Consider the following 20,927-nt stretch of genomic DNA (forward strand, 5'->3'; position numbering starts at 1 on the left):
TCAGCACCGCCCCAGTATTAAAGTCAATAGGAGGATATGAAGAGACGACCATAAACTAATGAGAAGGAGACTAAATCAGCTCTCTAAATTGTTTCAAATGTGTATAACCCCAGTTTGCTAACATTACAAAATCTTTCCTGATCCAGAATATTCTGGTATCAGGAGATAGAAAGCTAAATAGTGGATAAAGCTCGAAGCCACATTGACATTTCAAAGCTACATACCAATTACAAGAGCTACACAGACACTCCTCCAGATGAGCGTCTAGACTCCAACCATGCCTTTGCCGCAACACTAGTAGTCAAAAACCAACCAACCTTATCCGGGGCTTCATGGAAAGGAGCATTTAGCTCCTTTAAGTGAGACTCAAAAACAGCTGCCAAACCTTTGTCTGAGTATTTGTGTTTCCCATGTCCAGTGTTGATTCCAAGCAACGGAGGGAACTCTTCTCCAGATTCCAAAGCTGCCTCTGATAAGTCGTTCATCCAAACGTGAAGAGCGGTCAAGGCTGCCCCCAGAGAGAGACTTTTTAGATGTAAGGACCATTGCGTAGCAGATTTCGATTGGAGACCCGTATAAATGTCATACTCAAGTCCCAATTGTAGGATCTCACAAGCTCTTTCCAACTTATTGAGATTGACGCAGAGATCAATCAAGCAATTCAAATATGCTTTCTTTACATCAGAGCCAATGGAATCAATCAACTCAGATGCTTCCTTCTTGAACACCCCTTCCTCACAGTTTTGCTCCTCGACCAACATCTTTACCACTTGACCCAGCTTTGGCTTAGCCTTCTCGACACAGCCAATGAGTTTACCGATTTCCTCAGTTGGTGTCTGGGTCATTACATTCAGAAGGCAACCACAGAATCTGTCATCCGGAGTAATGCCCAGTTCCAAAACTTGATCGAATGTCCTCACAACATCATCTACCCGTTTGGCTTTCCCATAACACTGGATAACTGACGTCAGAACAAATAGAGTAGGCTCAAAACCAGCTTCTCTCATTTGAACAAGAGCCGCCTCAGCCTCTGAAACCCTCCCACTGCAAGAGTACACAGTGATCAGCGATGAGAAGGTCCAGCTGTCAGGATCACAAGTCCCACAATTCTTCATATCTTGAAAAATCTCAAAAGCCTCATCCACATATCCGATATCAGCACACATGGACAAGAGAGTATTGTAAAGAATCACAGTTAAAGACAATTCTTTTTCCTTCATCTCGCGGTAGATAGCAAGTGCATCATCCCCATAACGAGCTCTACCATAAGCTCTAACAAGGGCAGCATAAGTACTCCAATTGGGTGTAAAGCCATTGCTAATAAGATCCTTATAGATTATCTTAGCCTGCCACGGCCTCTTGGCTCTACCCATTGAATCTAACAACCTATTGTAAATGACCAGATTAGGCTTCACCCCAAGAGCCTTCATCTCTTCATAGATATTAAGACACCCATCATAGTTTCCAGAAACACCATAAATCCTAATCAAAGTCGAAAAAGTAACAGCGTCAATGCGCCATTTCTCAGTCCTTGCACGGTCATACAAGCTCAAAGCCATGTCAACATTACCAGCACGCCCGTAAGCGTCAATCATAGCTGCCAATGTTACATTATCAGGCTCACATCCAAAAGAAGACATTTTCTCGAACCACTCAACAGCTCTTTTAGGCAAACCACACTGCCTAGCACAGCTAATTATCGTAGTGAAAGTTGCATTATCCGGTTTAACCCCTCTCTCAAGCATTTCGCCGAACAGCTTCTCTGAGCTTTCAAGATCCTTGCTTTTCCTAAACACCTTCATGGTAACATTGTAGAGAATCACTTCCCTACTCGGTTTCATCGTCTCCAAAAGATTATTCAACACAAGTGGCGCAGTTTCAGGGTTAGTCATGTTATTGAGAGTAACAACAGCATCTTGCTCAAACAATTTACCACCAAACCCAGTAATGACATCGCAAACATCAGACTCGTTTGGCTTACACGCGTCAAGAGACTCGGCTAGTTTGATAAGAGAAGAATACCTCGAATCGTATGATTTTCTACGGAGCTGAGAAGCTCTGGGGCTTTTGGGATTAACCCAGACGTAGCTTTTGGAAGCTGCAGCGTCTGGTAGTGGAAGATCCGCATCAAGTTTGGATTTTTCGGTCCGGGTTTCTTGCGGAATCGCTTCTTGTACAGAAACATGGGTTACTTGGAGAAGGTTTCTGGAGTGGGAAGGAGAAGAATTGGGGTTGTAAGAGCAGAAGAAACTTCTTGGAGTGGATTTGGGATACACTGAGAGAGGATTACAGAGAGGAATAGGGTCATGAAGAAGAGATGAGGGAGAGGAACATAGATGATGAAATGACATTTTTTTTCTTTTTTTGGTGTTACTACTACTACACTTTTTCGGAGTTGCAGCCTTGAGACCTTATCCAACAGAGCGATTTGTAAGAGACGAAGGAAAGAAAGAAAGTTGTGTTGTTTTAAGTATTCCTCGCTGTAACTACGTGCTGTTTCAATGTTAAAACCCACCGCGTAGTGCGGCAACTAGCTCTCTAATAGTAACGGCGTAATAGGTTTAGACATGAGATCATATTGGGCTATAATTAAATTTAAGGCCCATTACTGTTGATCTCTTATAGTACGAGTTTAAAGAATTCAAGAATTATGTAAGGAAGAGAGTTAGGTTAGAAGATCAAGATTTTAAAGATTAGGACCGTAAAGAAGCCTAACATAAAATGAAACACATCATGTCTTGATGTTTATATTTGATGAAATTTTTGTTTTGCTCGTATATTATGGGCCACCTCAGTCTTGATTGAATAAGAAAAGTCTTTAATAATCGATAGGTTAGTGCTAACAAAGTTTCTTTACAGTTAGTTATTGAATAGTTTTAAATGTACAAATAGCACATTCGAACACTTGGCTTATACTAAAACCACTCACATATGGGGATAACTTGTCTTTGAATGTCTAAATGCTTTCTTTTTCTTATTTTTCTTCGCTAAGACCATCTCCAACGCAAGGTTTATAAGAGGAGTTTATAAAAAAAACAGATTAAAAATAAATCAGAATGAATTAAAAATAAGGAAAGAGGAAAGAGAAAAGCTCTAAAACCTCCTAGTTAAGCTACCGTTCTTTGCACTATTTGTACAGCTGGACATTTGTGAGTGGTCAAACTTAAATAAAAACTAAAATATTTATTGTTTAATTAAAATATGATTATAATATTTTTTTTTTAGAATCTCACACAAGTTCACGGTTGGTGATGCTCTAAGGATGTAAATATCATTTCAAGAAATGGAAGCATAGGTTTTACAACAAACTTAAAAGTTTAGTTTAGGTCTAAAATGCTTATAATCCTAATTGAGAGCCGACATAGGATCTTCGAACATGCATTTTCTGACAAAAATCTACCATAGTTCTGGTAAAAGTCGACCTTTAACTATGCTGCTTTCACATATTGATATATAATGTGAATAACAACAAATTGTTTCGTGGACCATCTTTTTATACGCGTATTGTTGATTTGTTTCTTTAAACTTTTTACCATAAAGTATAAAAGAATACTTGAATTGTTTCCACTAATCATATTTTGAGGTAATCTTTAGAGTTAATTTTTCAGTAACATAATTAACTTCTACTCTCCTAAGAATATTTTAAATGGCAACAATAGTACTAAACTTCGTAAGAATAAGGTACTATACTATACAGCTCATGTGCACGAATCCTTTCGTCAAACTTGTAATAAAGAAGGAGAAAAATGTCACAAATCCCGATAATTACCACCGACGCTACTTTGAAAATGTAAAGAAGAAAGCTAAAAATCAGTGGCACATCACAAAAAGGTTGATTACGAATAAAGCGATCATACTATTATTGGTTCATATATTATAATAGAAGAAAATGAAAACAAATTTGCTTTAATGTGTACAGTTGTTTTACACAGTTTCGAATGGGACAAACCAGATATCGGAAAATGGCTAATACCAATTACAAAATACAGATGATCCTTCCTTCTTTGCTTATTTGTTTCTCTTAATCACAACATTACACGTAAAACCATGTCTCTATATATTATTATTATTTGTATAATAAAAGAAAAAGATTGAAGTAAAATAAAGGATTTTGTTTTTAAAAAGATTAAAAAGAAGTAAGTGAGGAATCACATGATGGAGCAGCTCTGTGGATTCTCTTCGCTGAAGTAATCACATCTGGTGACGTGGCAATGTCTGTAGGCAGGTGGTGGTGGGCAGCCCCCACCCCAGCTATCGTAGACTGGTCTCCCATAGCACTCGTATGGCTGCGGCGGCGGCATTCCATATCCATTGAACGCTGGCCCTCCGTATCCATCATAGTATGATGGTCCACAACACATTGCTGGCTGCCCTTGCGGCATCATCGGGATCGCCTGCGGCTGCTTTGGGGCAGGGGCGGGTGCTGGTGCTGGCGCTGGTGCTGGAGCCGGTGCGGGTTTGGCCGCGGCTGCTGGCTTCTCGGGTTCTTTAGGCTTTTCGGGTTGCTTCGGCTTCTCGGGTTCTTTAGGCTTTTCCGGTTGCTTTGGTTTTTCGGGTTCTTTAGGCTTTTCAGGCTGCTTAGGCTTCTCAGGTTCCTTAGGCTTCTCGGGGGCTTTAGGCTTCTCAGGATCTTTAGGCTTCTGAGGAGCTGGTTGTGGCTGAGGCTGAGGAGGCTTGGGTGGCTCAACGATCTCGATGGTCTTAATAGAGCCGCCGCCTTTGGAGCAGAGTTTGTCCATGATCCTCTCAGGACTACAGCAAACGACCTTGATGATGACAATGTTGGACTTTTCATCGAACAATTGGTCTCTTATTTCTCTTGTTCCCAATCACACAAGCATAAAAATCCACTCAGTCCATTTCCAACTCCCACCAAATAATTCACCAAATAAAAACAAAATAAAATCACTAGAAAAGATAGTGTAAGAGAAAACTCACGAGGGAATTTGCAAAGAACCTTCTTGACTTTCTTGTAACACTTGGCACAATCAAGATCAACCTTCAACTTCATCATAGTAACCTGTTTTTGAGGTATCAACATCACTAAATCCTCAGCTTCTTCTTCTTCTTCCATAGTTTTTCATTTATTTTTAATTATCTCTTAAGTTTGGATTTGACGTTTATAAGATTTAACTACTGCAAGAAAACAACAACCAAAAAAAGAAGGTAGAAGAACAGATTCTTCTCTCTGACACAAAAACAGAAAGAGAGAAGAATCTGTTCTCTTCTTTACTTTTTCTTGTTTTTTTTTTTGGTTACAAAGAATCTGATCTCTTCTCATAGTTTCCACAAAGTTGATACTCTTTTTTTAATCCACACAAAAAACAAACACAACCTTCACCAAGTCAATAATAAATAAACAAAGAGAGATGACCACAAAAGATGTTAAATATGCTCAAGACCCACATATTAAAAAACCACAAACTAAACTTTGAATAACAAAGATGAGAAGAGAAAGAGAAGAGAAAGAAACCTTTTCCTTGCCCTTCTCGGCCATGGCTTGGAATGAAGCGGTGAGATCTGAGATCTGAAATCTGACGGTGGCTTTAGCTTAGAGTCTACTTCAAGAGAGAGAGAGATGGGTGGTGGTGAGAAGTATAGCTCTTTTATAATACAAGTTCTCAAATCCTACTCCCACCAATACCCTTTTGACACGCGTTCCTAGTTGGCGTCGATTTTGATTAATCAAAAACAACTTTTTTTTTGCTCATATCTTAAAAAAATGAAAAAAAAAAAAAATATGATGCAGCCTCCGAAGGTAGTACAATAATGAATGACCAGAACCCTTTTCACATCTCTCTATAACTTTCATAGTTGCCATTATTTGACTTAACCCAAATCTTTCTTTCTCTATTTGTTGTCTTCATCTTTTACCCAAATAGCCAAATGACATTTACATGACTGCTCATCCTTTATAATTTTAATGTTTTCTTTAGTGGTGGATACATTAAGGAAGGAGTGGGGTGTGAGTCGGCTTATATTCAATTTTCTCAATCATTCTTCCTTCAACGCAACTCTTTGTCTCCTTCTATATATATATTTTGGATTATTTACTTTTGTTGAAATGGTATCTTTTGTAATTGTTTAAATCCAGCTCGATTAATCAACCACTCCAATAGTCCAACTCCCACATCACATGCTTTGTAGTTATCTATAAAAATAGAGAGATTGGCATAAGAAATTTGCATGTTATATCTTTTATATTTTTAGTTTTTGTATGTTCTTTCGTTTAATATTTTCACTAACGAACAAATAGAGCAATCATCATCACCATCAATTCTTCATACGTAAGAAGAAGATAAAACGATACTAGAAAACAACAACAAAATAAAGAAAGAGCTGGAAGATTCGTCACATGCAGAATAGTTGGTAGAATAAAAACACTTTATATTTGGGAGCTTTGGAATGTCTCTAAAGAGAATTTGTATATCGGTGGTAAATGAGTTTTGAATAGATGGTGGTCATGAGACCCAATGGGTATTTTGTAATACAAACTAAAAAAAAATAACACAACTCTTATTGGACTCTCTACTTAAGTTTATATGAGACTTCAATCATACTCACAAAGTCCAACGGGCCGATTCACATTCATCATCATTTTCATACACACAAATCACAACATATATACGTCTAGATTACGGGTGGTGGGAGTAATGATCTTTCTTTGGTTGGTAACTTCGGTTTGTATTTGACATTTTTTAATTGGATACATACAGTTTCAGTTTGGTTGGAAAATCTTAGACAAACATAAACTCTTGTTCGTATCAGGTTGGTTTGGGTTTATTTAAAATGCGTACGTCTAATATCTACATAAGAAGTCATCTATTTTATCAGTTCAGTTGATTTCTTCTATATGAAGCTGCAATTATATTAAAACATCATGAACATATCGTTAGGTATCTTCACAAGTCCATATAGTTTCATGTAGAAAAAGAACAATACAGTTTCCAATATGTGTTTGTTTCAGTAAAGATTATGCCCCAAAAAGTGTCCTTATTAATTATGATTATATTAGTAAGTACCAAAAGTGGCTAGCTATGCCTAATTATAAACTATTTATCTTTGTAAGACATTTTGAGTTGTTTTAGTTTTACTATACAGTTTAGTCATTTAGTGTATAGTGTATACTATCTCAATTATTTGCTATGTAGAGTTAGTGTTAAAAGTATACGATTTGGGTGAAACAGATTGACAAGAATATATAATGCTGAAAGAGACACACAAAGATGTACAAAAGAAGGAGTCGTCTCTGCTGAAAATTCTAAGAGAAAAATAATAATGAGATTGGAAATCTATTGGGTCCCCATTGCAACTCAAAAGTCAGGAAGACTTTGATAAGATTCTGTCCTTTTTGATGTAGTTGCCATTGCCAAAGATATATCCTTTCTACTTTGTGTGGCTCTGAGACATGTACTACTTTGATACTCTCTTACCCTATCTTTATCCATTCACATTTCACACATCAACAATTTTGATTTTTGATTGGTAACTTAACATTCTATTGTGTATGTGTTTTTTTTTTCACTATGTAAAGAGATATATAGTACGGATTTGATGATGTATTTTACCATACCAAACTTTTGTACCTCTACTTTTGTACCACCACTAGCTATATTTTGTGACGACAATAATATGTTTTATTTTAAAATTGTTAGGGAATATATTGTATTAGAACTATATATTCTTGTTTTATTATGTTTTGGAAAAAAACAATATTAGTTTAACGTGCAACATTGTTTTTTCATACTCCATCTCTAATCGCTGCACCATCATATCTTATCAGCAAAAGAGCATTACTATTGTATGTTCACCAATTTGATCCGACAACAATTTAACCTTTAGCTAGCTAGCATCTTTCAGCTCAAGAGAACATCTATGGACTATAAAGTAAACCATATATATACGTATCACATAAGTTGGTCCGAGAACGACAAGCACTTTGAGACAAATGAAAATGTTAATGGAATTAGAAGAAATTCGTTTTGGTCGATGCAGAATCAAGTCCGGCCCGCAAGGTAGCTTATGTCTCCTTCACTTTTTGCCTTACTGAAAGAAAAGGTATGAACGGAAAGGTCCAAATGAAATGATTGCATGCTGTAAATTTTTGTGGTGCATAATTGATTTACGGGTTCTTGAACAACAATGTGTATATATAATAAGGCAAACTGAGGAGGAAAGCGAAGAAATATGAAAAGAGGCTTTTTAGGGTTTAGGACCTTAAGGGAATAAAGGGAAGATTAACAATGAGGAAGTGTCGTTTTCTGTATGGAAGAAGAATAATGAGTGTGTGTGGGGATTGTGTGATGTGTCACTCTCTCAAATCCAAAATTCATTGCTTCAAAGCTACACAAGAATCATCTTAACAAGTAGTGGTGTTTGCCTCTACAACGATCTCTCTTACCATCCCATGGATTTATTCTTTGAAACAGAAAGAAAATAAAATAAAAAGAGGATAATTATTCCTTTTGTCAAAGATCTTGACGTTTCTTTTGTGTATTGCCTTTGTTGTTCGTTCAACTAATATAAGACCTTTGTGACTTGTGTGTGTGTGTGTTTGTGTGTTTCTCTCACAAAGTAGAAAACCAAACAATGTTTTCTAACCAACAAGAAAGAGCTTTGAGACATCACTCTCTAATCCATATAGTATATGTATAACCTCCATTTTTAAACCTCCATTTTTAAGTGTTAGTTATCTTTTGCTTTTTTTTTTTTTTTTTTAAACGTTTTGTGAGTGCTTTATTCATATGCATACCATTTCCTAAGAATCTGATGTGAATAGTTTAACCACTCTCTAAACCCCTTTTACTTTAATATTTTTGCCATCAGTTTCTTCAAATCACTGTTTCTTCATTGGACTTTTCTTTTCACGGACATAACAACCAATGGAAAGTGCAAAGAAGCATATTCAAAGGTTCTAAATCAAATCCCACTCGGACACAAAGAAGGGGTATTAAACTTGATATTTTAAGGATTTGGTAGGATTTTAAAATTTAAGAATTTTGAAAGAGTTGAGTGAGTTTTAAAGAGATTTGATTATGTTTTATGTTTTAGAGTTTTTAAGAGATTTGAGTTTTATTGAGTTTTTAAATAGTTTGATGATTTTAGGGAAGTTTATATGATTTTTGTAAAACCCATTCAAATCTCACCTTAAACTATGATATTTAGATTTTTGTATTTTTAACTAAGGAAATCCTCTCAAATCCTTCAAAATCATTTAAAATCAAATTCACAAATTGTTTTCAATAACAATGGATTTTAAGGTGGATTTTGAAATCCTTAGTTCAATAATAGTGGATTTAATGAGAATTTTTAAAACTCATGTATGAATAACATTAGATTTATAAATTTTACACAAATCTCTTAGAATTCAACTTTGAATACACCCCTCCTTAAAATATCATTTTAGAAAAAGGTTGTGATATTTTGAATAACAATAGATTTTAAGTAAGTTTTATATATTTTTTTTTATTTTTTTTTGTCATCAAGTAAGTTTTATAAATTATTAATTAAATAACAAGAGATTTTAAAGTACTTTAAATGATTTTACATAAATTTCAAGTTGAATAAGATAAGATTTTAAAAGATATTTTTAAATCATTAATTGGATAACTAGTGATTTTAAAATTATCCTAAAATCTTCTAAAACAGTAGTTCAGTAACCCCCTCCCCTCCAAAGTCCAAGTGTCACAGCAGCCACTCTGTCCATACCACGTTAGCATGGTTGGCACGTGGCTCCTGTTTCGTTATGTGCACACCACGAGCCTCCCACGCCTACGAAGCACGACCTCCGTCAGAATACTAACGGCCGTTCTCTTCCACTTGCCTATTTCTAAAACGCTATCCTCACGGCGTCGAAAACGTGAAACGTCGAGTGTTAAAAGCAGGCCCACTTGAGACAAGCTTCGAACTAGACAGAGTTCTGAGTGTGTCAGACGTCTAAAGACACGTGCGTATCACACGCGTGGAGAAATATAGGAAAGCCCAACCATTCAGAACCTCCCAAGGTGTCTTTGCGGATCTCATTTTCCTTAGTTTAGTGTTCTTTTTTCCTTTTTTACCAGACGATCCTAACGAGTCAAAGATCACCATTCCATCATTAGTTGTAAATTATATGAGTATTAATTGACATTAGATTTTAAACATTGGATTGCGTGAATGTGTGACACGTAGAGAAACTAACGTATAGGAGAAAAGGGGGCATTAATGTAAAACGAAACAGCATTCACTTTATTACATTAGTTCCCCTGTCTTGTCCTTTGGTTATATAAACAAGAACAACAACGCAACTTTGTCTGGTACTTCAGATAACGGGAAGAAGAAGAGAGAAAGAGAGAAAGAAATGGACGCCGAGAAGGCTGGTGATAAGAACAATGCCCATCTCTCATCGGACCACGAGCGTTGTCCCGTGGAGGAAGTGGCTCTGGTGGTTCCTGAGACCGACGATCCAAGCATACCGGTGATGACATTCAGAGCTTGGTTCTTGGGTCTGACCTCTTGTGTTCTGCTCATCTTTCTCAACACTTTCTTCACCTACCGCACGCAGCCACTCACCATCTCGGCCATCCTCATGCAGATCGCTGTCTTGCCCATCGGCAAGTTCATGGCGAGGACTCTTCCCACCACTTCTCACAACCTTCTTGGGTGGAACTTTAGCCTCAATCCTGGTCCTTTTAATATCAAGGAGCATGTCATTATCACCATCTTTGCTAATTGTGGCGTTTCTTACGGTGGTGGTGATGCTTACTCCATTGGGGCTATCACTGTTATGAAGGCTTACTACAAGCAGAGCCTTAGCTTCATCTGTGGTCTCTTCATCGTCTTGACCACTCAGGTATCTTTCTCTTTCTCTCTCTCTCTTTGGATTTCAAGATTCGTTAAAAATCTGTTAATTGACCATGAAGGGAAATGAAATTTTGTAGATTTTGGGTTATGGCTGGGCTGGAATTTTGAGGAGGTACCTTGTTGATCCTGTTGACATGTGGTGGCCTTCTAATCTCGCTCAAGTGTCTCTCTTCAGGTTTTTAATCCAATCTTGATTCGTATATTACCTACACTACGAGAAAGCCGATTCCGTTGAAGTTGAATTGTATTGTTTTTGTGTTTGTTTCAGAGCGTTGCACGAGAGGGAAGAGAAGTCCAAAGGCTTCACGAGGATGCAGTTCTTTCTAGTGGCTCTTGCTGCTAGCTTTCTTTACTATGCGCTTCCAGGCTATCTATTCCCAATCTTGACCTTCTTCTCATGGGTGTGTTGGGCTTGGCCAAACAGCATCACGGCTCAGCAAGTTGGCTCAGGGTACCATGGCCTTGGGGTTGGAGCCTTTACTCTTGACTGGGCTGGTATCTCTGCTTACCATGGTAGTCCCTTGGTGGCTCCATGGTCCTCTATCCTCAACGTTGGTGTTGGTTTCATCATGTTCATTTACATCATCGTCCCTGTTTGTTACTGGAAGTTCAACACTTTCGATGCCAGAAAGTTCCCAATTTTCTCCAATCAGCTCTTCACTACCAGCGGCCAGAAGTATGACACAACCAAGATCTTAACACCGCAGTTTGATCTGGATATAGGTGCCTATGACAGCTACGGGAAGCTTTACCTCAGCCCTCTTTTCGCACTCTCCATCGGATCCGGGTTTGCCAGATTCACTGCAACTCTAACTCATGTGGCATTGTTCAACGGCAGGTTAGTTACTTTTTGTGATTCAGTTTTGTTGAGTTGGTAGGGCACTGTGAGAAGAGAATCATCACTTGGTGTATATGTGCAGGGACATATGGAGGCAAACTTGGTCTGCAGTGAACACCAGGAAGCTGGACATCCATGCCAAATTGATGCAAAGCTACAAAAAAGTGCCTGAGTGGTGGTTTTATATATTGCTGGCAGGAAGTGTAGCTATGTCTCTTCTCATGTCTTTTGTGTGGAAGGAGTCAGTGCAGCTTCCATGGTGGGGAATGCTCTTTGCTTTTGCATTGGCCTTTGTTGTCACACTCCCTATTGGTGTCATTCAAGCAACTACAAATCAGGTTAGTTAGTAGCTTATGTAAGATAAGGCCTTCTCCAATAACACATGCTCATATCTTTGTATATTTTTCTTAATATTTTCAGCAACCAGGGTATGATATAATAGGACAGTTCATTATTGGTTATATCTTGCCTGGAAAACCCATTGCAAACCTCATTTTCAAGATCTACGGGAGGATCAGCACAGTCCACGCTCTCTCATTCTTGTCAGACCTTAAGCTTGGCCATTACATGAAAATTCCACCGCGCTGCATGTACACAGCTCAGCTGGTGGGTACTGTGGTAGCTGGTGTGGTGAATCTGGGAGTGGCCTGGTGGATGCTTGAGAGCATTCAAGACATATGCGACATCGAAGGAGACCACCCTAATAGCCCCTGGACTTGCCCAAAGTACAGGGTGACGTTCGATGCTTCAGTTATTTGGGGTTTGATAGGACCAAGACGGCTGTTTGGACCAGGAGGCATGTACCGTAACCTTGTCTGGCTCTTTCTCATTGGAGCTGTTCTGCCTGTTCCAGTGTGGGCGCTGAGCAAGATCTTCCCAAAAAAGAAGTGGATCCCTCTCATCAACATTCCAGTTATCTCCTACGGATTTGCAGGAATGCCTCCAGCCACTCCAACCAACATTGCTAGCTGGCTGGTCACAGGAACCATCTTCAACTACTTTGTTTTCAATTACCACAAGAGATGGTGGCAGAAGTACAATTACGTGCTCTCTGCAGCGCTCGATGCAGGAACCGCGTTCATGGGGGTGCTCTTGTTCTTCGCCCTGCAGAACGCTGGACATGACCTTAAATGGTGGGGCACAGAAGTAGATCACTGCCCTCTCGCCTCCTGCCCCACGGCTCCTGGAATCAAAGCCAAAGGCTGTCCTGTTTTCTAAATTCAGCAACTTGATTAGATTCAAACATATAAAACCACATGTTTTGCCCTTTCTATTGCTTCTTTCTGTACAGCCTTCTACTGTTAGATAGTGGCCATCAGAATGCAATAAACTCTACTTTAGATTGACTTGAGAAAACGATCTCTCTTGCAGATGCTTTGTTACACATTTTATTCCTCCTACATATATCTTTTGATCAAGGACACAATTTATAAATATCAGAACCAAACCACCACGAGACTTGAAAAATGAGGAATTGGGACTCTAGCCAAAACAGAACACCCACTCGACTTAATCTTCTTATTACTGGTTAAGGTTCAATCAGGTTTACTGCAGAGGGCACCAATGGAGACAACTCTCCGTGTGGCCCAAGATTGAAAGCTCTCGGAGACCAGTGAGAGTCAGATAGTAATGTTGGGATACATGCAATGACGACCAATAGCAAATCATTGGGAAGCGACAACAGATTCTTCTACTCCAGGGACGACATGGACGATACAAAATCAGACTCTCCCTTATTATGTTCTCTTCATATGGCCATGTCTAGCATTCTGCAAGGCAGAGATTAACAGCTTCCCCACAAACGCTAGTCACCATCAGTATGCTGTACAGCCTTATACTGTTAGATAGTCGCCATCAGAATGCAAATAAACTCTACAATAGATTCTTTTGGGCCATTCAGAAACCTGTCATCTTTTGCTTTTCACCGGTATATAGTTGATACGCAGATGCTTTGTTACACAAGTTGCAGAAGCATATGATCATCTGTCACAGTCACACTTTACTTTGCTAGATTTGAAACCAAACAATAATTTAAGACTGGCAGGTGACAACTGTTGTGAAAACTTGAACTCCCCAAAACAAAACCATAAAAAAGATTTGCCGGTTTTACAAGTGAAGTCGTTCCTGCATTCTTCTTTTCTAAATTATACTAAAAACAAAACAGATGATGAAGTCTTCGAATCAAAAGATTACACAGACACTGACTGAATACTGCATCTTCATTCTGTTGGTAAACCTTATTGACAACTTTAAAGACAACAAAATTCGCCGTATTGAGGGAATACTTTGCCTGCAAATAACTCTCTTCGTGTGTCTCCTTCCTATAGCCTCACTCATTCTCCATGAGATAACTTTTAACACCGACTAGATAGGAGCATGTCGAGTTCCCACATGCTACCCATTGGAATTGGCATCATCTTCTCACCTCTGCAATGACTTGTAGAGCACCACAGTAACATACTTTGCTAGAAAGCGGTGAGTGGAACCAAGTGCAACCACAGAGGGACCACTTTTGCCCTTCTGCATGTAAAGATGATTGAGGATGACATGCTGAGGTCTTGGCAGCGGAGATGGAATGTCAGGATTGGCTGCTGGCAAGTTCAGCAGTGTCATCTGTAGGTGCGGGGGAACCACAGGCGGTTCTTTCGAGTAATCCTCAGCTCCCAGAAGCAAGTTGCTGTAACTATTCTCTGGAGATTGCGGAGGCTCAAACCCAGATATGCTTTGAATGTCTTCAGGAACATAGTCCTGCATACATCAAAGTATCTCTGCTGCTTTCACACGCAAAATCGAAAAAGGAAATACAAAGCCTGGTTTTTAACTTGCAAACCAACATAGATTTTTTTCCATTTCCCTATAGTCCTGGTTATGCAGTTCCAATAGTCTCTCACTAAATGTTTCATTTCTCCACCTACTAACCGATTGGAAAGCTGATGAAATGTGAAAAGATAATGGAGGTACCTGAAGGTCCAAAATGTTGAAAGTGTTCCCAGCATCATCTCTTGCCAAGGGAAGCTCAGGGGCATGCCTCCACTGTCCATCAACAATGAACCTGTACTCATAGACTCCTGAAGGCAACACTTTCATGATAGTGAAGTCTTTCCCAGATCTCTGCAGCCGACTTCTGATCAAACCCCCAAAACACAACAACAACATAAGCTCAGATTCGAAACGATAAAGAAGTCATTAAATGAAAACAAAAATTCAGCTAAAACCTTGTCTTCCAATTGTCCCATGATCCCTCAACAGCAATCTCCTTGCCCCCATGGCACCATGTGATCATAGTAGGGATTCCTTGCTCGTTACAAGCCTCTTCATACAACGAAGATGGCGATTGCATCCACGACGGGTTAGGGATGTGAATTTCATCAGGTCTTTGAAGAGGAAGCACCGGAACCTAAAGAAAAAAAAAAGACACAAACTTTAAGCTTCAGATCTCTTCCATCACATCCCCCAGATAAAGACACCTGAAGAAAAGCGAATCTGAAATCACCAAAACCTGAGGAGCGAACATGAGAGGAGACTGAGTTGCTCGAGGGCTATGAGGAGGAGATTGACCCATAAGCTCAGGAGGAGCGACATGGTTGCCATCGGAAGCAGAAGACATGGCTTCACGAGAACAAATCTCAGCGTCGTCGTCTTCAACCGCAGAGGCGTTGTTACTATTCCCTTCTTCTCTCGCGTTCACGTTACCCATATCAAACAAACAACAAAAGGGATAAATCTAATCTCAATCTCTCTCTCTCTCTCACACCTTATAAAAGCTCTCTTTTTTTTACAGCAATCTGAGAAAAAAAGAGGGAACTTCTCACCGGATCTCACCACAAATTCATGAGTGACATCAACACACTCGATTACAAGGACAGGCCCGGGTTTAAAGATTCGTGCTTTATCGTAGGAATTGATCAAATAAAAGAGTAGGGACGGAGAAATTGAGGGCAACAATTATAAAAGGCTTCCCTGTGAGATCAGAAACTAAAAAAGCAGGAAAGAGAATGAAAAAAGGACCAAGCTTTGATTTCAACCCAAGACTGACTCTCTCACACAAATATCAAATCGAACGATCCTATATTTTTGTTGTTGTTGTTGTTGTTTTGTCATTTCATCAATTGTTGTTGTTCCCATACACTCTCCCATCTTCCCCCACTCACATTTTTCTCCCATCTCTTTACTTTCATCTCTTTGTTTTTCTTTATCGTATTTATTACCCTATAGTTTGTTTTTGTTACATTTACCCCCCAACCAACATTTTGTCTCAGTCAAATCAGTGGTAAGGCATATCAATCACCAAGTGTTAGATGTCTTTGATTCATTAACTTACTCGTTTACTATGCTCTCTGTATACCAAACGAAGTGGCTTTTTTACAAAAACGAAAAAGTTGTTTTTGCTGTTAATACCTTCTTCTTTTTTCCCACCAATTGGGTTTGTTTTGGCAAAGATGCTGTGGCTAACAACAAGGTGAGTACATAAACTTAAGCTTTTGACTTTACCAAAATTCTATTTTTGTTATATATATGTTTCCCACCACTCAAAACTAGTGCTCATTGATGATATATGGAATCAAATAATAATTAAGATAGGAGATAGAGAGTCTAGCTAGCCTAACTAATACGTGTTTCAGTTTTGGAGAATGGATGTAGGATTTGTGATGGTTTCTGCAGTATAAGCTCGGATCTAATTACAAAAGGATGAAAGGGTTTTAGCCTCTGTGCTGTGACTTGGGAGCACTTGTTGAAGTTTATCCCAACAAAACAAACAATCACCTTTGCTTCATAAAGTCGAATGGTGGGTTGTTTGCTGTAAAAGAAAGCAAATTCAATCTCTTGACCATTGACTTGTACTCAAAGCCAGAGGCTTTGGTTAGCTTGGTCATGCTTAATTTTGAAACCCCTTATCTTCTGCCTCACTCTCGTATGTGAATGAGTAGTCCCATGTGCTCTTGGAACCGACGTTTCCTTTTACCTTGTCATGTTCACAAAGCGAAGCTGATACAAAAGCTTGCTGTTAGCTAGGTAAAAAGGTATGGGATGGTGATGAAGAGGTCAAAGAGAAGCAGCAGCGAGGATCAACCAAATTTGAGATAAGAGCATATAGATCGTTGGTGGTCAGAGGGGCAGGACTCATTCTGTTCCAAAGCGTATCAACTTTACCTTCAAGGCTTGTTTTGTGAATGTTGTTCCCTGAAACCAATTTTTTTTTTTTTTTTAATCTTGTGTATCTTAAGTAGTTATGATGAATCAATCATATATCTCTCTCTCGAAAGGTCAACTTGTTAAAGTGGTCACCAACTAAGAGTTGACTTATTTACGCCAACGAACTCTTAGATCCTTTCCCATGTCTCAGCAGCCAACTACAAACTTTTATGGAGAGAGAGAAAGATAGATCGTGGCCAAAAAGAGAAAACACTCGTGGAAACAGTCGTAATCTGAAGCTTCTTTACACGCTAAGAATACAAAAGCAAAGGTATATTTCTTGGTTCATCTTCTTCTCCTCTCTCAAAAGTCAAACTGATGTCTTCATTGGATCAGCAAATTTATGTTCGATTCTTGAATTTATTTGCATAACTTTAGAGAGTTTATGTTGATGTTCAATGGGATTAACCATTTTGTTATGTTTGTGGTAGGCATGGAAATAGTGAGTCGTGGGAGAGATGATGATGCAATGTTTAGATGGATTAAAGCACTTATCCTTAATTCTGTTGACTTGTTGTGATGCTGATCTTCCCAAGGGTCGTCGAAACCCTATGGATGTGGCTAGAGGCACTGTGTGTATGTTTATTTTTCATACAATTACTTTACTGTTTTTGATTCTATCTCACAACCCCCAACAATGCTTTTATGTACCAAATGCAGTTACTGTGAATGAGATTGAAGCACTTTATGAATTGTTCAAGAGCATTAGCAAAGACGGGCTTATTGATAAGGTACGCAAGAAAGTCATTGTTTGTTACTAGTACTATTATGTCTTTGTTCTCCTCTTCAGTCACTAGGATCCTTTCAAATAAATTGCAGGAACAATTTCTGCTGGTACTATTTAAGATGAACACAACGAGAAGCCTTTTTGCTGATAGGGTAAAAAGACTTGTAACATTTGCATCTGTATTTCCTTGCTGTGCACTCACATTCATGCTCTTCAGGTGTTTGACTTGTTTGATACCAAACATACCGGGATTCTAGATTTTGAAGCCTTTGCTCGTTCTCTTTCTGTCTTTCACCCCAATGCTGAATTTGAGGATAAGATTGAGTGTAAGTGGTAGAGACTTTACTGTTTTTGTATTTTCATATCTAAACCTTGGCATGCTCATCTTTTGCCTCTGCAGTTTCTTTTAAGCTGTATGATCTGAAGCAACAAGGGTCTATAGAGCGACATGAGGTGAAGCAAATGGTGGTCGCCACACTAGCCGAATCTGGCATGAACCTTTCTGATCATGTGATTGAGAGCATCATAGACAAGGTGGGTTTAGTAAACGATCTTTACTGACACTGACTAGGCATTCTCATATTTATCTTTTGACATGACTGGTGTAGACATTTGAAGAAGCTGATACTAAACTGGACGGGAAGATTGATAAGGAAGAGTGGCGGAGTCTTGTATTGCGCCATCCCTCTCTGTTACAGAACATGAGCCTTCAACATCTTAAGTAAGTCATGTATTTGCCTTTTTATCTTCTTCAGGCGCAGGACTAATAGGTTTTTTGTATGTTTGTGTTTGTGTCTGTGTAGAGACGTAACAAAGACGTTTCCAAATTTTGTATTTCACACTATAGTGTCAGACACTCCTAGTGAGCTGGATAGATGATGACGGATGTGAAGAAAGACCAAAACCTTTAAAAGATTCATACTTGATCCTATCTTCTTCTCCATTAGTCTATTACAACCCACTCACTCTTTACTTTTTAACAAATACAAGAATACAAGATCATAAAGTTTTGACTTCACAGGTTTGTATCCGCAAACTTGTCTCTGTTGGAGTGTGCAAGTTGATACTTTTACTTGGCTTTGAGAGATTATGATATCCTTCTATGTATTTAAACACTTTTTTCTTACAATCGATTCACACCAATCTAATTGCACTTGAAAAAAACTTGTTTGGTATGGAATTTTTGTAAACACATACAAAGGGCATTATGATATAATGAAAACTACTTTTTCAGTTTCAATTTCCTTTCCTGCAAAAGGTCCTTAGCTCAAAGGAGACAGAAGCTGTGGAACCTTACCTTTCTTGGTAACATAACGATGAATCAGTCTTGCATCCATCTACCAGCAAAGAGAGTTTGATCTCTAAACCAAAGCCAACATGTTTTTTTTGTTTGGCCTACTTTGACCGGTTCAATTTGATTGGTTATTAACCGGTTAAGAACAAATATTCGTTTTCCCACCTGAACACATGCTTTCAAGTTCAAGCTAGATTAGATTCTGGAATTCTGTTAATTAATTTGATTCTGGAACACAATTTGATATGTTTTTTTGTTTTTTTTTTTTGTTTTTTTTTGTGTGTGTGTGTGTGTGTGTGAGAGAGGTGGATACGTGTTTTCCTAAATGGTTTCCCCAATTTTCCTTTTTTATTTTGTTTTCCTTTTTTCTTTTCATTTAATGTTTTCCAATTGTGTTTATATATATATGGCCTCAGACTGATTATATTACTAAACGATCAATCAATTCAGAAGAAGGAACGAGAGAGCTTGAAAAACAAGCAACTTGAGATTATTATTTCCTCAACTTCTCATCAAGGGGCTCACCTCTTTCGTCTTTGGTGTTGCCGCTTAAACTCGAAGATGGACATGATCAGTCAATGTTCAGAGGATTTGATCTTTAGAATACTGTCGCTTGTTACGACAAAAGACGTCCTGGCCATGAGCTGTGTGTCGAGGAGATGGCGGTCTCTTTGGAATCTAGTGTCAAGACTTGATTTTGATGACAGCAATCATGAGAATGACTATAAGCGCTTTACGCAGTTTGTTTACGAGACTTTGCGGTTGAACAAGGCCCCTTTTCTAGAGAAGTTGCATCTCAGCCTTGGTCCTAAGTGTGACGCCGTAGATGTTGGGATATGGATTGACACTGCGGTTTCTCACCGCCTGCGCGACCTCATTGTCCAAGTCAGGCCGGGGTCAGGTTCGGTCAGTTTGCCGGGTAGCCTATTCACATGTGAAACTCTAGAGACCCTGGTGCTTGCACGTTGCCGTGTTTCGGATGTTCCTTGTTTTCTCCCGTCCCTGTGGAAGATGAGCCTTAGGGATGTGGTTTACGCATCTCTTCCTAAGCTTTTATCCGGTTGTCCTAATCTCGAAGTACTTAAATTGGTGGTGGAAAGAGAAGAAGAAGAAGAAGAAGACCAGGGAGAGGTCGACGACATCACTGTGGCGGTGCCTTGTTTATGGTTACTGGAGTTTTGCGACGTAAGAAACGGAAGTAAGGGTGGCGTGCATGTGATAGAAGCTCCTCTACTCGAGTGCCTTAAAATTGTCGACGACGTTGTTTACGACTCCCGTAGAATCGAGAATATGCCTAATTTGATGGCCGCACATGTTGACATCACTCAAGGAGTTACCCACAGGTTTCTGAGAGCTCTTGCTTCTGCCACCCGCCTTTACCTTTGTGTATCACTACTTTCTGAGGTTCCTAGTATGAGCATCCACTTCTATCGGCTTGTTCATCTCGAGCTAAATACATGTGCGCAAGGTTGGTGGGAGCTTCTCTCACAGATGCTCCAAAGTTCCCCAAAGCTAGCATCTCTCAAACTCACGGATGAACATGAGCTTGAATTTCCTAGTGAAGAAACCCCGGATTGCTGGAAGCGGCCGAGTTCTGTTCCCAAAAATCTTGAAACTTTTGCGTGGAGCGGTTACAAAGGAAGACAAGGAGATATAGAGATGGCTACGTATGTCATCAATAATGCTACTCGTTTGAAGACAGCCACTTTCTCTCCTCAATGCATCGATTTTGAAGCCAAAGATAGGATGCTCAAGGACTTGGTGTCTGTATCTAGGCTTTCACTTTCGTGTCGGCTTCTCTTTGACTGAATGTTTTAGCCTAAGGAAGCGTTGTTAACTATTCATGTTTTTGCTCTGGAGTGGTGTTAGTTAATTAGATTAATATAAGAAGAATCGAGGAAGAAGACCCAAAAAGAAAAGAAAAGAAAGATGCATTCATGTTTGTAGTCTATAGTATGGTTTAACTCTTCTAGTTCAATTTGTAAAGTCCTTTTTTACTGAATTAAATGTATTACAAATTTTTCTAAGCAATA

The 20,927-nt window shown here is 38.9% G+C and overlaps 6 protein-coding genes across 8 annotated transcripts; 3 read left to right on the forward strand and 3 right to left on the reverse strand.

The window, feature by feature from the left end:
- Nucleotides 1-75: 75 nt before the first annotated feature.
- Nucleotides 76-2,420, reverse strand: LOC17878049 (pentatricopeptide repeat-containing protein At4g16390, chloroplastic). The gene has a single exon (XM_006285861.2). It carries the CDS (start codon nucleotides 2,349-2,351, stop codon nucleotides 237-239), a length of 2,115 nt encoding a protein of 704 aa, XP_006285923.1. The 5' UTR covers nucleotides 2,352-2,420; the 3' UTR covers nucleotides 76-236.
- A 1,460-nt stretch (nucleotides 2,421-3,880) lies between these two features.
- On the reverse strand, nucleotides 3,881-5,722 carry LOC17880596 (predicted GPI-anchored protein 58). 2 transcript variants are annotated; one of them, XM_006284309.2, is made up of 3 exons: nucleotides 5,474-5,722; nucleotides 4,939-5,020; nucleotides 3,881-4,816 (listed from the first exon to the last, which is right to left on the reverse strand). In XM_006284309.2, the coding sequence occupies exons 1-3, from the start codon at nucleotides 5,495-5,497 to the stop codon at nucleotides 4,149-4,151; spliced, it is 774 nt and encodes a 257-aa protein (XP_006284371.1). In that variant the 5' UTR covers nucleotides 5,498-5,722; the 3' UTR covers nucleotides 3,881-4,148. The 2 variants fall into 2 exon arrangements, with proteins under 2 accessions (XP_006284371.1, XP_023634835.1); XM_023779067.1 differs by lacking the exon at nucleotides 5,474-5,722 and having other exon boundaries at nucleotides 3,881-4,818.
- Nucleotides 5,723-10,285: 4,563 nt separating this feature from the next.
- Nucleotides 10,286-13,080, forward strand: LOC17879186 (oligopeptide transporter 3). Its single transcript, XM_006283136.2, has 5 exons — nucleotides 10,286-10,831; nucleotides 10,920-11,017; nucleotides 11,111-11,680; nucleotides 11,763-12,018; nucleotides 12,101-13,080. The coding sequence occupies exons 1-5, from the start codon at nucleotides 10,340-10,342 to the stop codon at nucleotides 12,896-12,898; spliced, it is 2,214 nt and encodes a 737-aa protein (XP_006283198.1). The 5' UTR covers nucleotides 10,286-10,339; the 3' UTR covers nucleotides 12,899-13,080.
- Nucleotides 13,081-13,725: 645 nt separating this feature from the next.
- Nucleotides 13,726-15,770, reverse strand: LOC17880138 (SNF1-related protein kinase regulatory subunit beta-2). Of its 2 annotated transcripts, none has more exons than XM_023779303.1 (4): nucleotides 15,180-15,770; nucleotides 14,896-15,077; nucleotides 14,642-14,801; nucleotides 13,726-14,428 (listed from the first exon to the last, which is right to left on the reverse strand). In XM_023779303.1, the coding sequence occupies exons 1-4, from the start codon at nucleotides 15,375-15,377 to the stop codon at nucleotides 14,102-14,104; spliced, it is 867 nt and encodes a 288-aa protein (XP_023635071.1). In that variant the 5' UTR covers nucleotides 15,378-15,770; the 3' UTR covers nucleotides 13,726-14,101. The 2 variants fall into 2 exon arrangements, with proteins under 2 accessions (XP_023635071.1, XP_006282922.1); XM_006282860.2 differs by having other exon boundaries at nucleotides 14,642-14,804; nucleotides 15,180-15,765.
- Nucleotides 15,771-15,986: 216 nt separating this feature from the next.
- Nucleotides 15,987-18,792, forward strand: LOC17879946 (calcineurin B-like protein 6). The gene is made up of 9 exons (XM_006284423.2): nucleotides 15,987-16,139; nucleotides 16,303-17,144; nucleotides 17,305-17,449; nucleotides 17,534-17,604; nucleotides 17,693-17,752; nucleotides 17,818-17,926; nucleotides 18,001-18,134; nucleotides 18,209-18,321; nucleotides 18,404-18,792. Exons 3-9 carry the CDS (start codon nucleotides 17,332-17,334, stop codon nucleotides 18,477-18,479), a joined length of 681 nt encoding a protein of 226 aa, XP_006284485.1. The 5' UTR covers nucleotides 15,987-16,139; nucleotides 16,303-17,144; nucleotides 17,305-17,331; the 3' UTR covers nucleotides 18,480-18,792.
- A 663-nt stretch (nucleotides 18,793-19,455) lies between these two features.
- Nucleotides 19,456-20,703, forward strand: LOC17880929 (F-box/FBD/LRR-repeat protein At4g26340). The gene has a single exon (XM_006285943.1). It carries the CDS (start codon nucleotides 19,456-19,458, stop codon nucleotides 20,701-20,703), a length of 1,248 nt encoding a protein of 415 aa, XP_006286005.1.
- The last annotated feature ends 224 nt before the right edge of the window (nucleotides 20,704-20,927 follow it).

This window comes from Capsella rubella, unplaced genomic scaffold (assembly GCF_000375325.1).
Source record: "Capsella rubella cultivar Monte Gargano unplaced genomic scaffold, Caprub1_0 scaffold_7, whole genome shotgun sequence".
Classification (NCBI taxonomy): domain Eukaryota; kingdom Viridiplantae; phylum Streptophyta; class Magnoliopsida; order Brassicales; family Brassicaceae; genus Capsella; species Capsella rubella.

What these genes read in the sequence shown, in the direction of transcription:
- LOC17880138 (XM_006282860.2), bottom strand. Translation starts at nt 15,377, where the DNA reads ATGGGTAACGTGAACGCGAGAGAAGAAGGGAATAGTAACAACGCCTCT. An exon ending in CTCTCATGTTCGCTCCTCAG is followed by an intron (nt 15,078 to 15,179) that starts GTTTTGGTGATT and finishes TTTTTTCTTTAG; the next exon opens with GTTCCGGTGCTTCCTCTTCA. An exon ending in TCAACATTTTGGACCTTCAG is followed by an intron (nt 14,429 to 14,641) that starts GTACCTCCATTA and finishes TGATGTATGCAG; the next exon opens with GACTATGTTCCTGAAGACAT.
- LOC17880929 (XM_006285943.1), top strand. Translation starts at nt 19,456, where the DNA reads ATGGACATGATCAGTCAATGTTCAGAGGATTTGATCTTTAGAATACTG.
- LOC17879946 (XM_006284423.2), top strand. Translation starts at nt 17,332, where the DNA reads ATGATGATGCAATGTTTAGATGGATTAAAGCACTTATCCTTAATTCTG. An exon ending in AAGACGGGCTTATTGATAAG is followed by an intron (nt 17,605 to 17,692) that starts GTACGCAAGAAA and finishes AATAAATTGCAG; the next exon opens with GAACAATTTCTGCTGGTACT. An exon ending in ATTTGAGGATAAGATTGAGT is followed by an intron (nt 17,927 to 18,000) that starts GTAAGTGGTAGA and finishes TTGCCTCTGCAG; the next exon opens with TTTCTTTTAAGCTGTATGAT.
- LOC17879186 (XM_006283136.2), top strand. Translation starts at nt 10,340, where the DNA reads ATGGACGCCGAGAAGGCTGGTGATAAGAACAATGCCCATCTCTCATCG. An exon ending in TCATCGTCTTGACCACTCAG is followed by an intron (nt 10,832 to 10,919) that starts GTATCTTTCTCT and finishes GAAATTTTGTAG; the next exon opens with ATTTTGGGTTATGGCTGGGC. An exon ending in TTCAAGCAACTACAAATCAG is followed by an intron (nt 12,019 to 12,100) that starts GTTAGTTAGTAG and finishes TAATATTTTCAG; the next exon opens with CAACCAGGGTATGATATAAT.
- LOC17878049 (XM_006285861.2), bottom strand. Translation starts at nt 2,351, where the DNA reads ATGTCATTTCATCATCTATGTTCCTCTCCCTCATCTCTTCTTCATGAC.
- LOC17880596 (XM_006284309.2), bottom strand. Translation starts at nt 5,497, where the DNA reads ATGGCCGAGAAGGGCAAGGAAAAG. An exon ending in CCGAGAAGGGCAAGGAAAAG is followed by an intron (nt 5,021 to 5,473) that starts GTTTCTTTCTCT and finishes CCTCAAAAACAG; the next exon opens with GTTACTATGATGAAGTTGAA. An exon ending in GGTTCTTTGCAAATTCCCTC is followed by an intron (nt 4,817 to 4,938) that starts GTGAGTTTTCTC and finishes TGGGAACAAGAG; the next exon opens with AAATAAGAGACCAATTGTTC.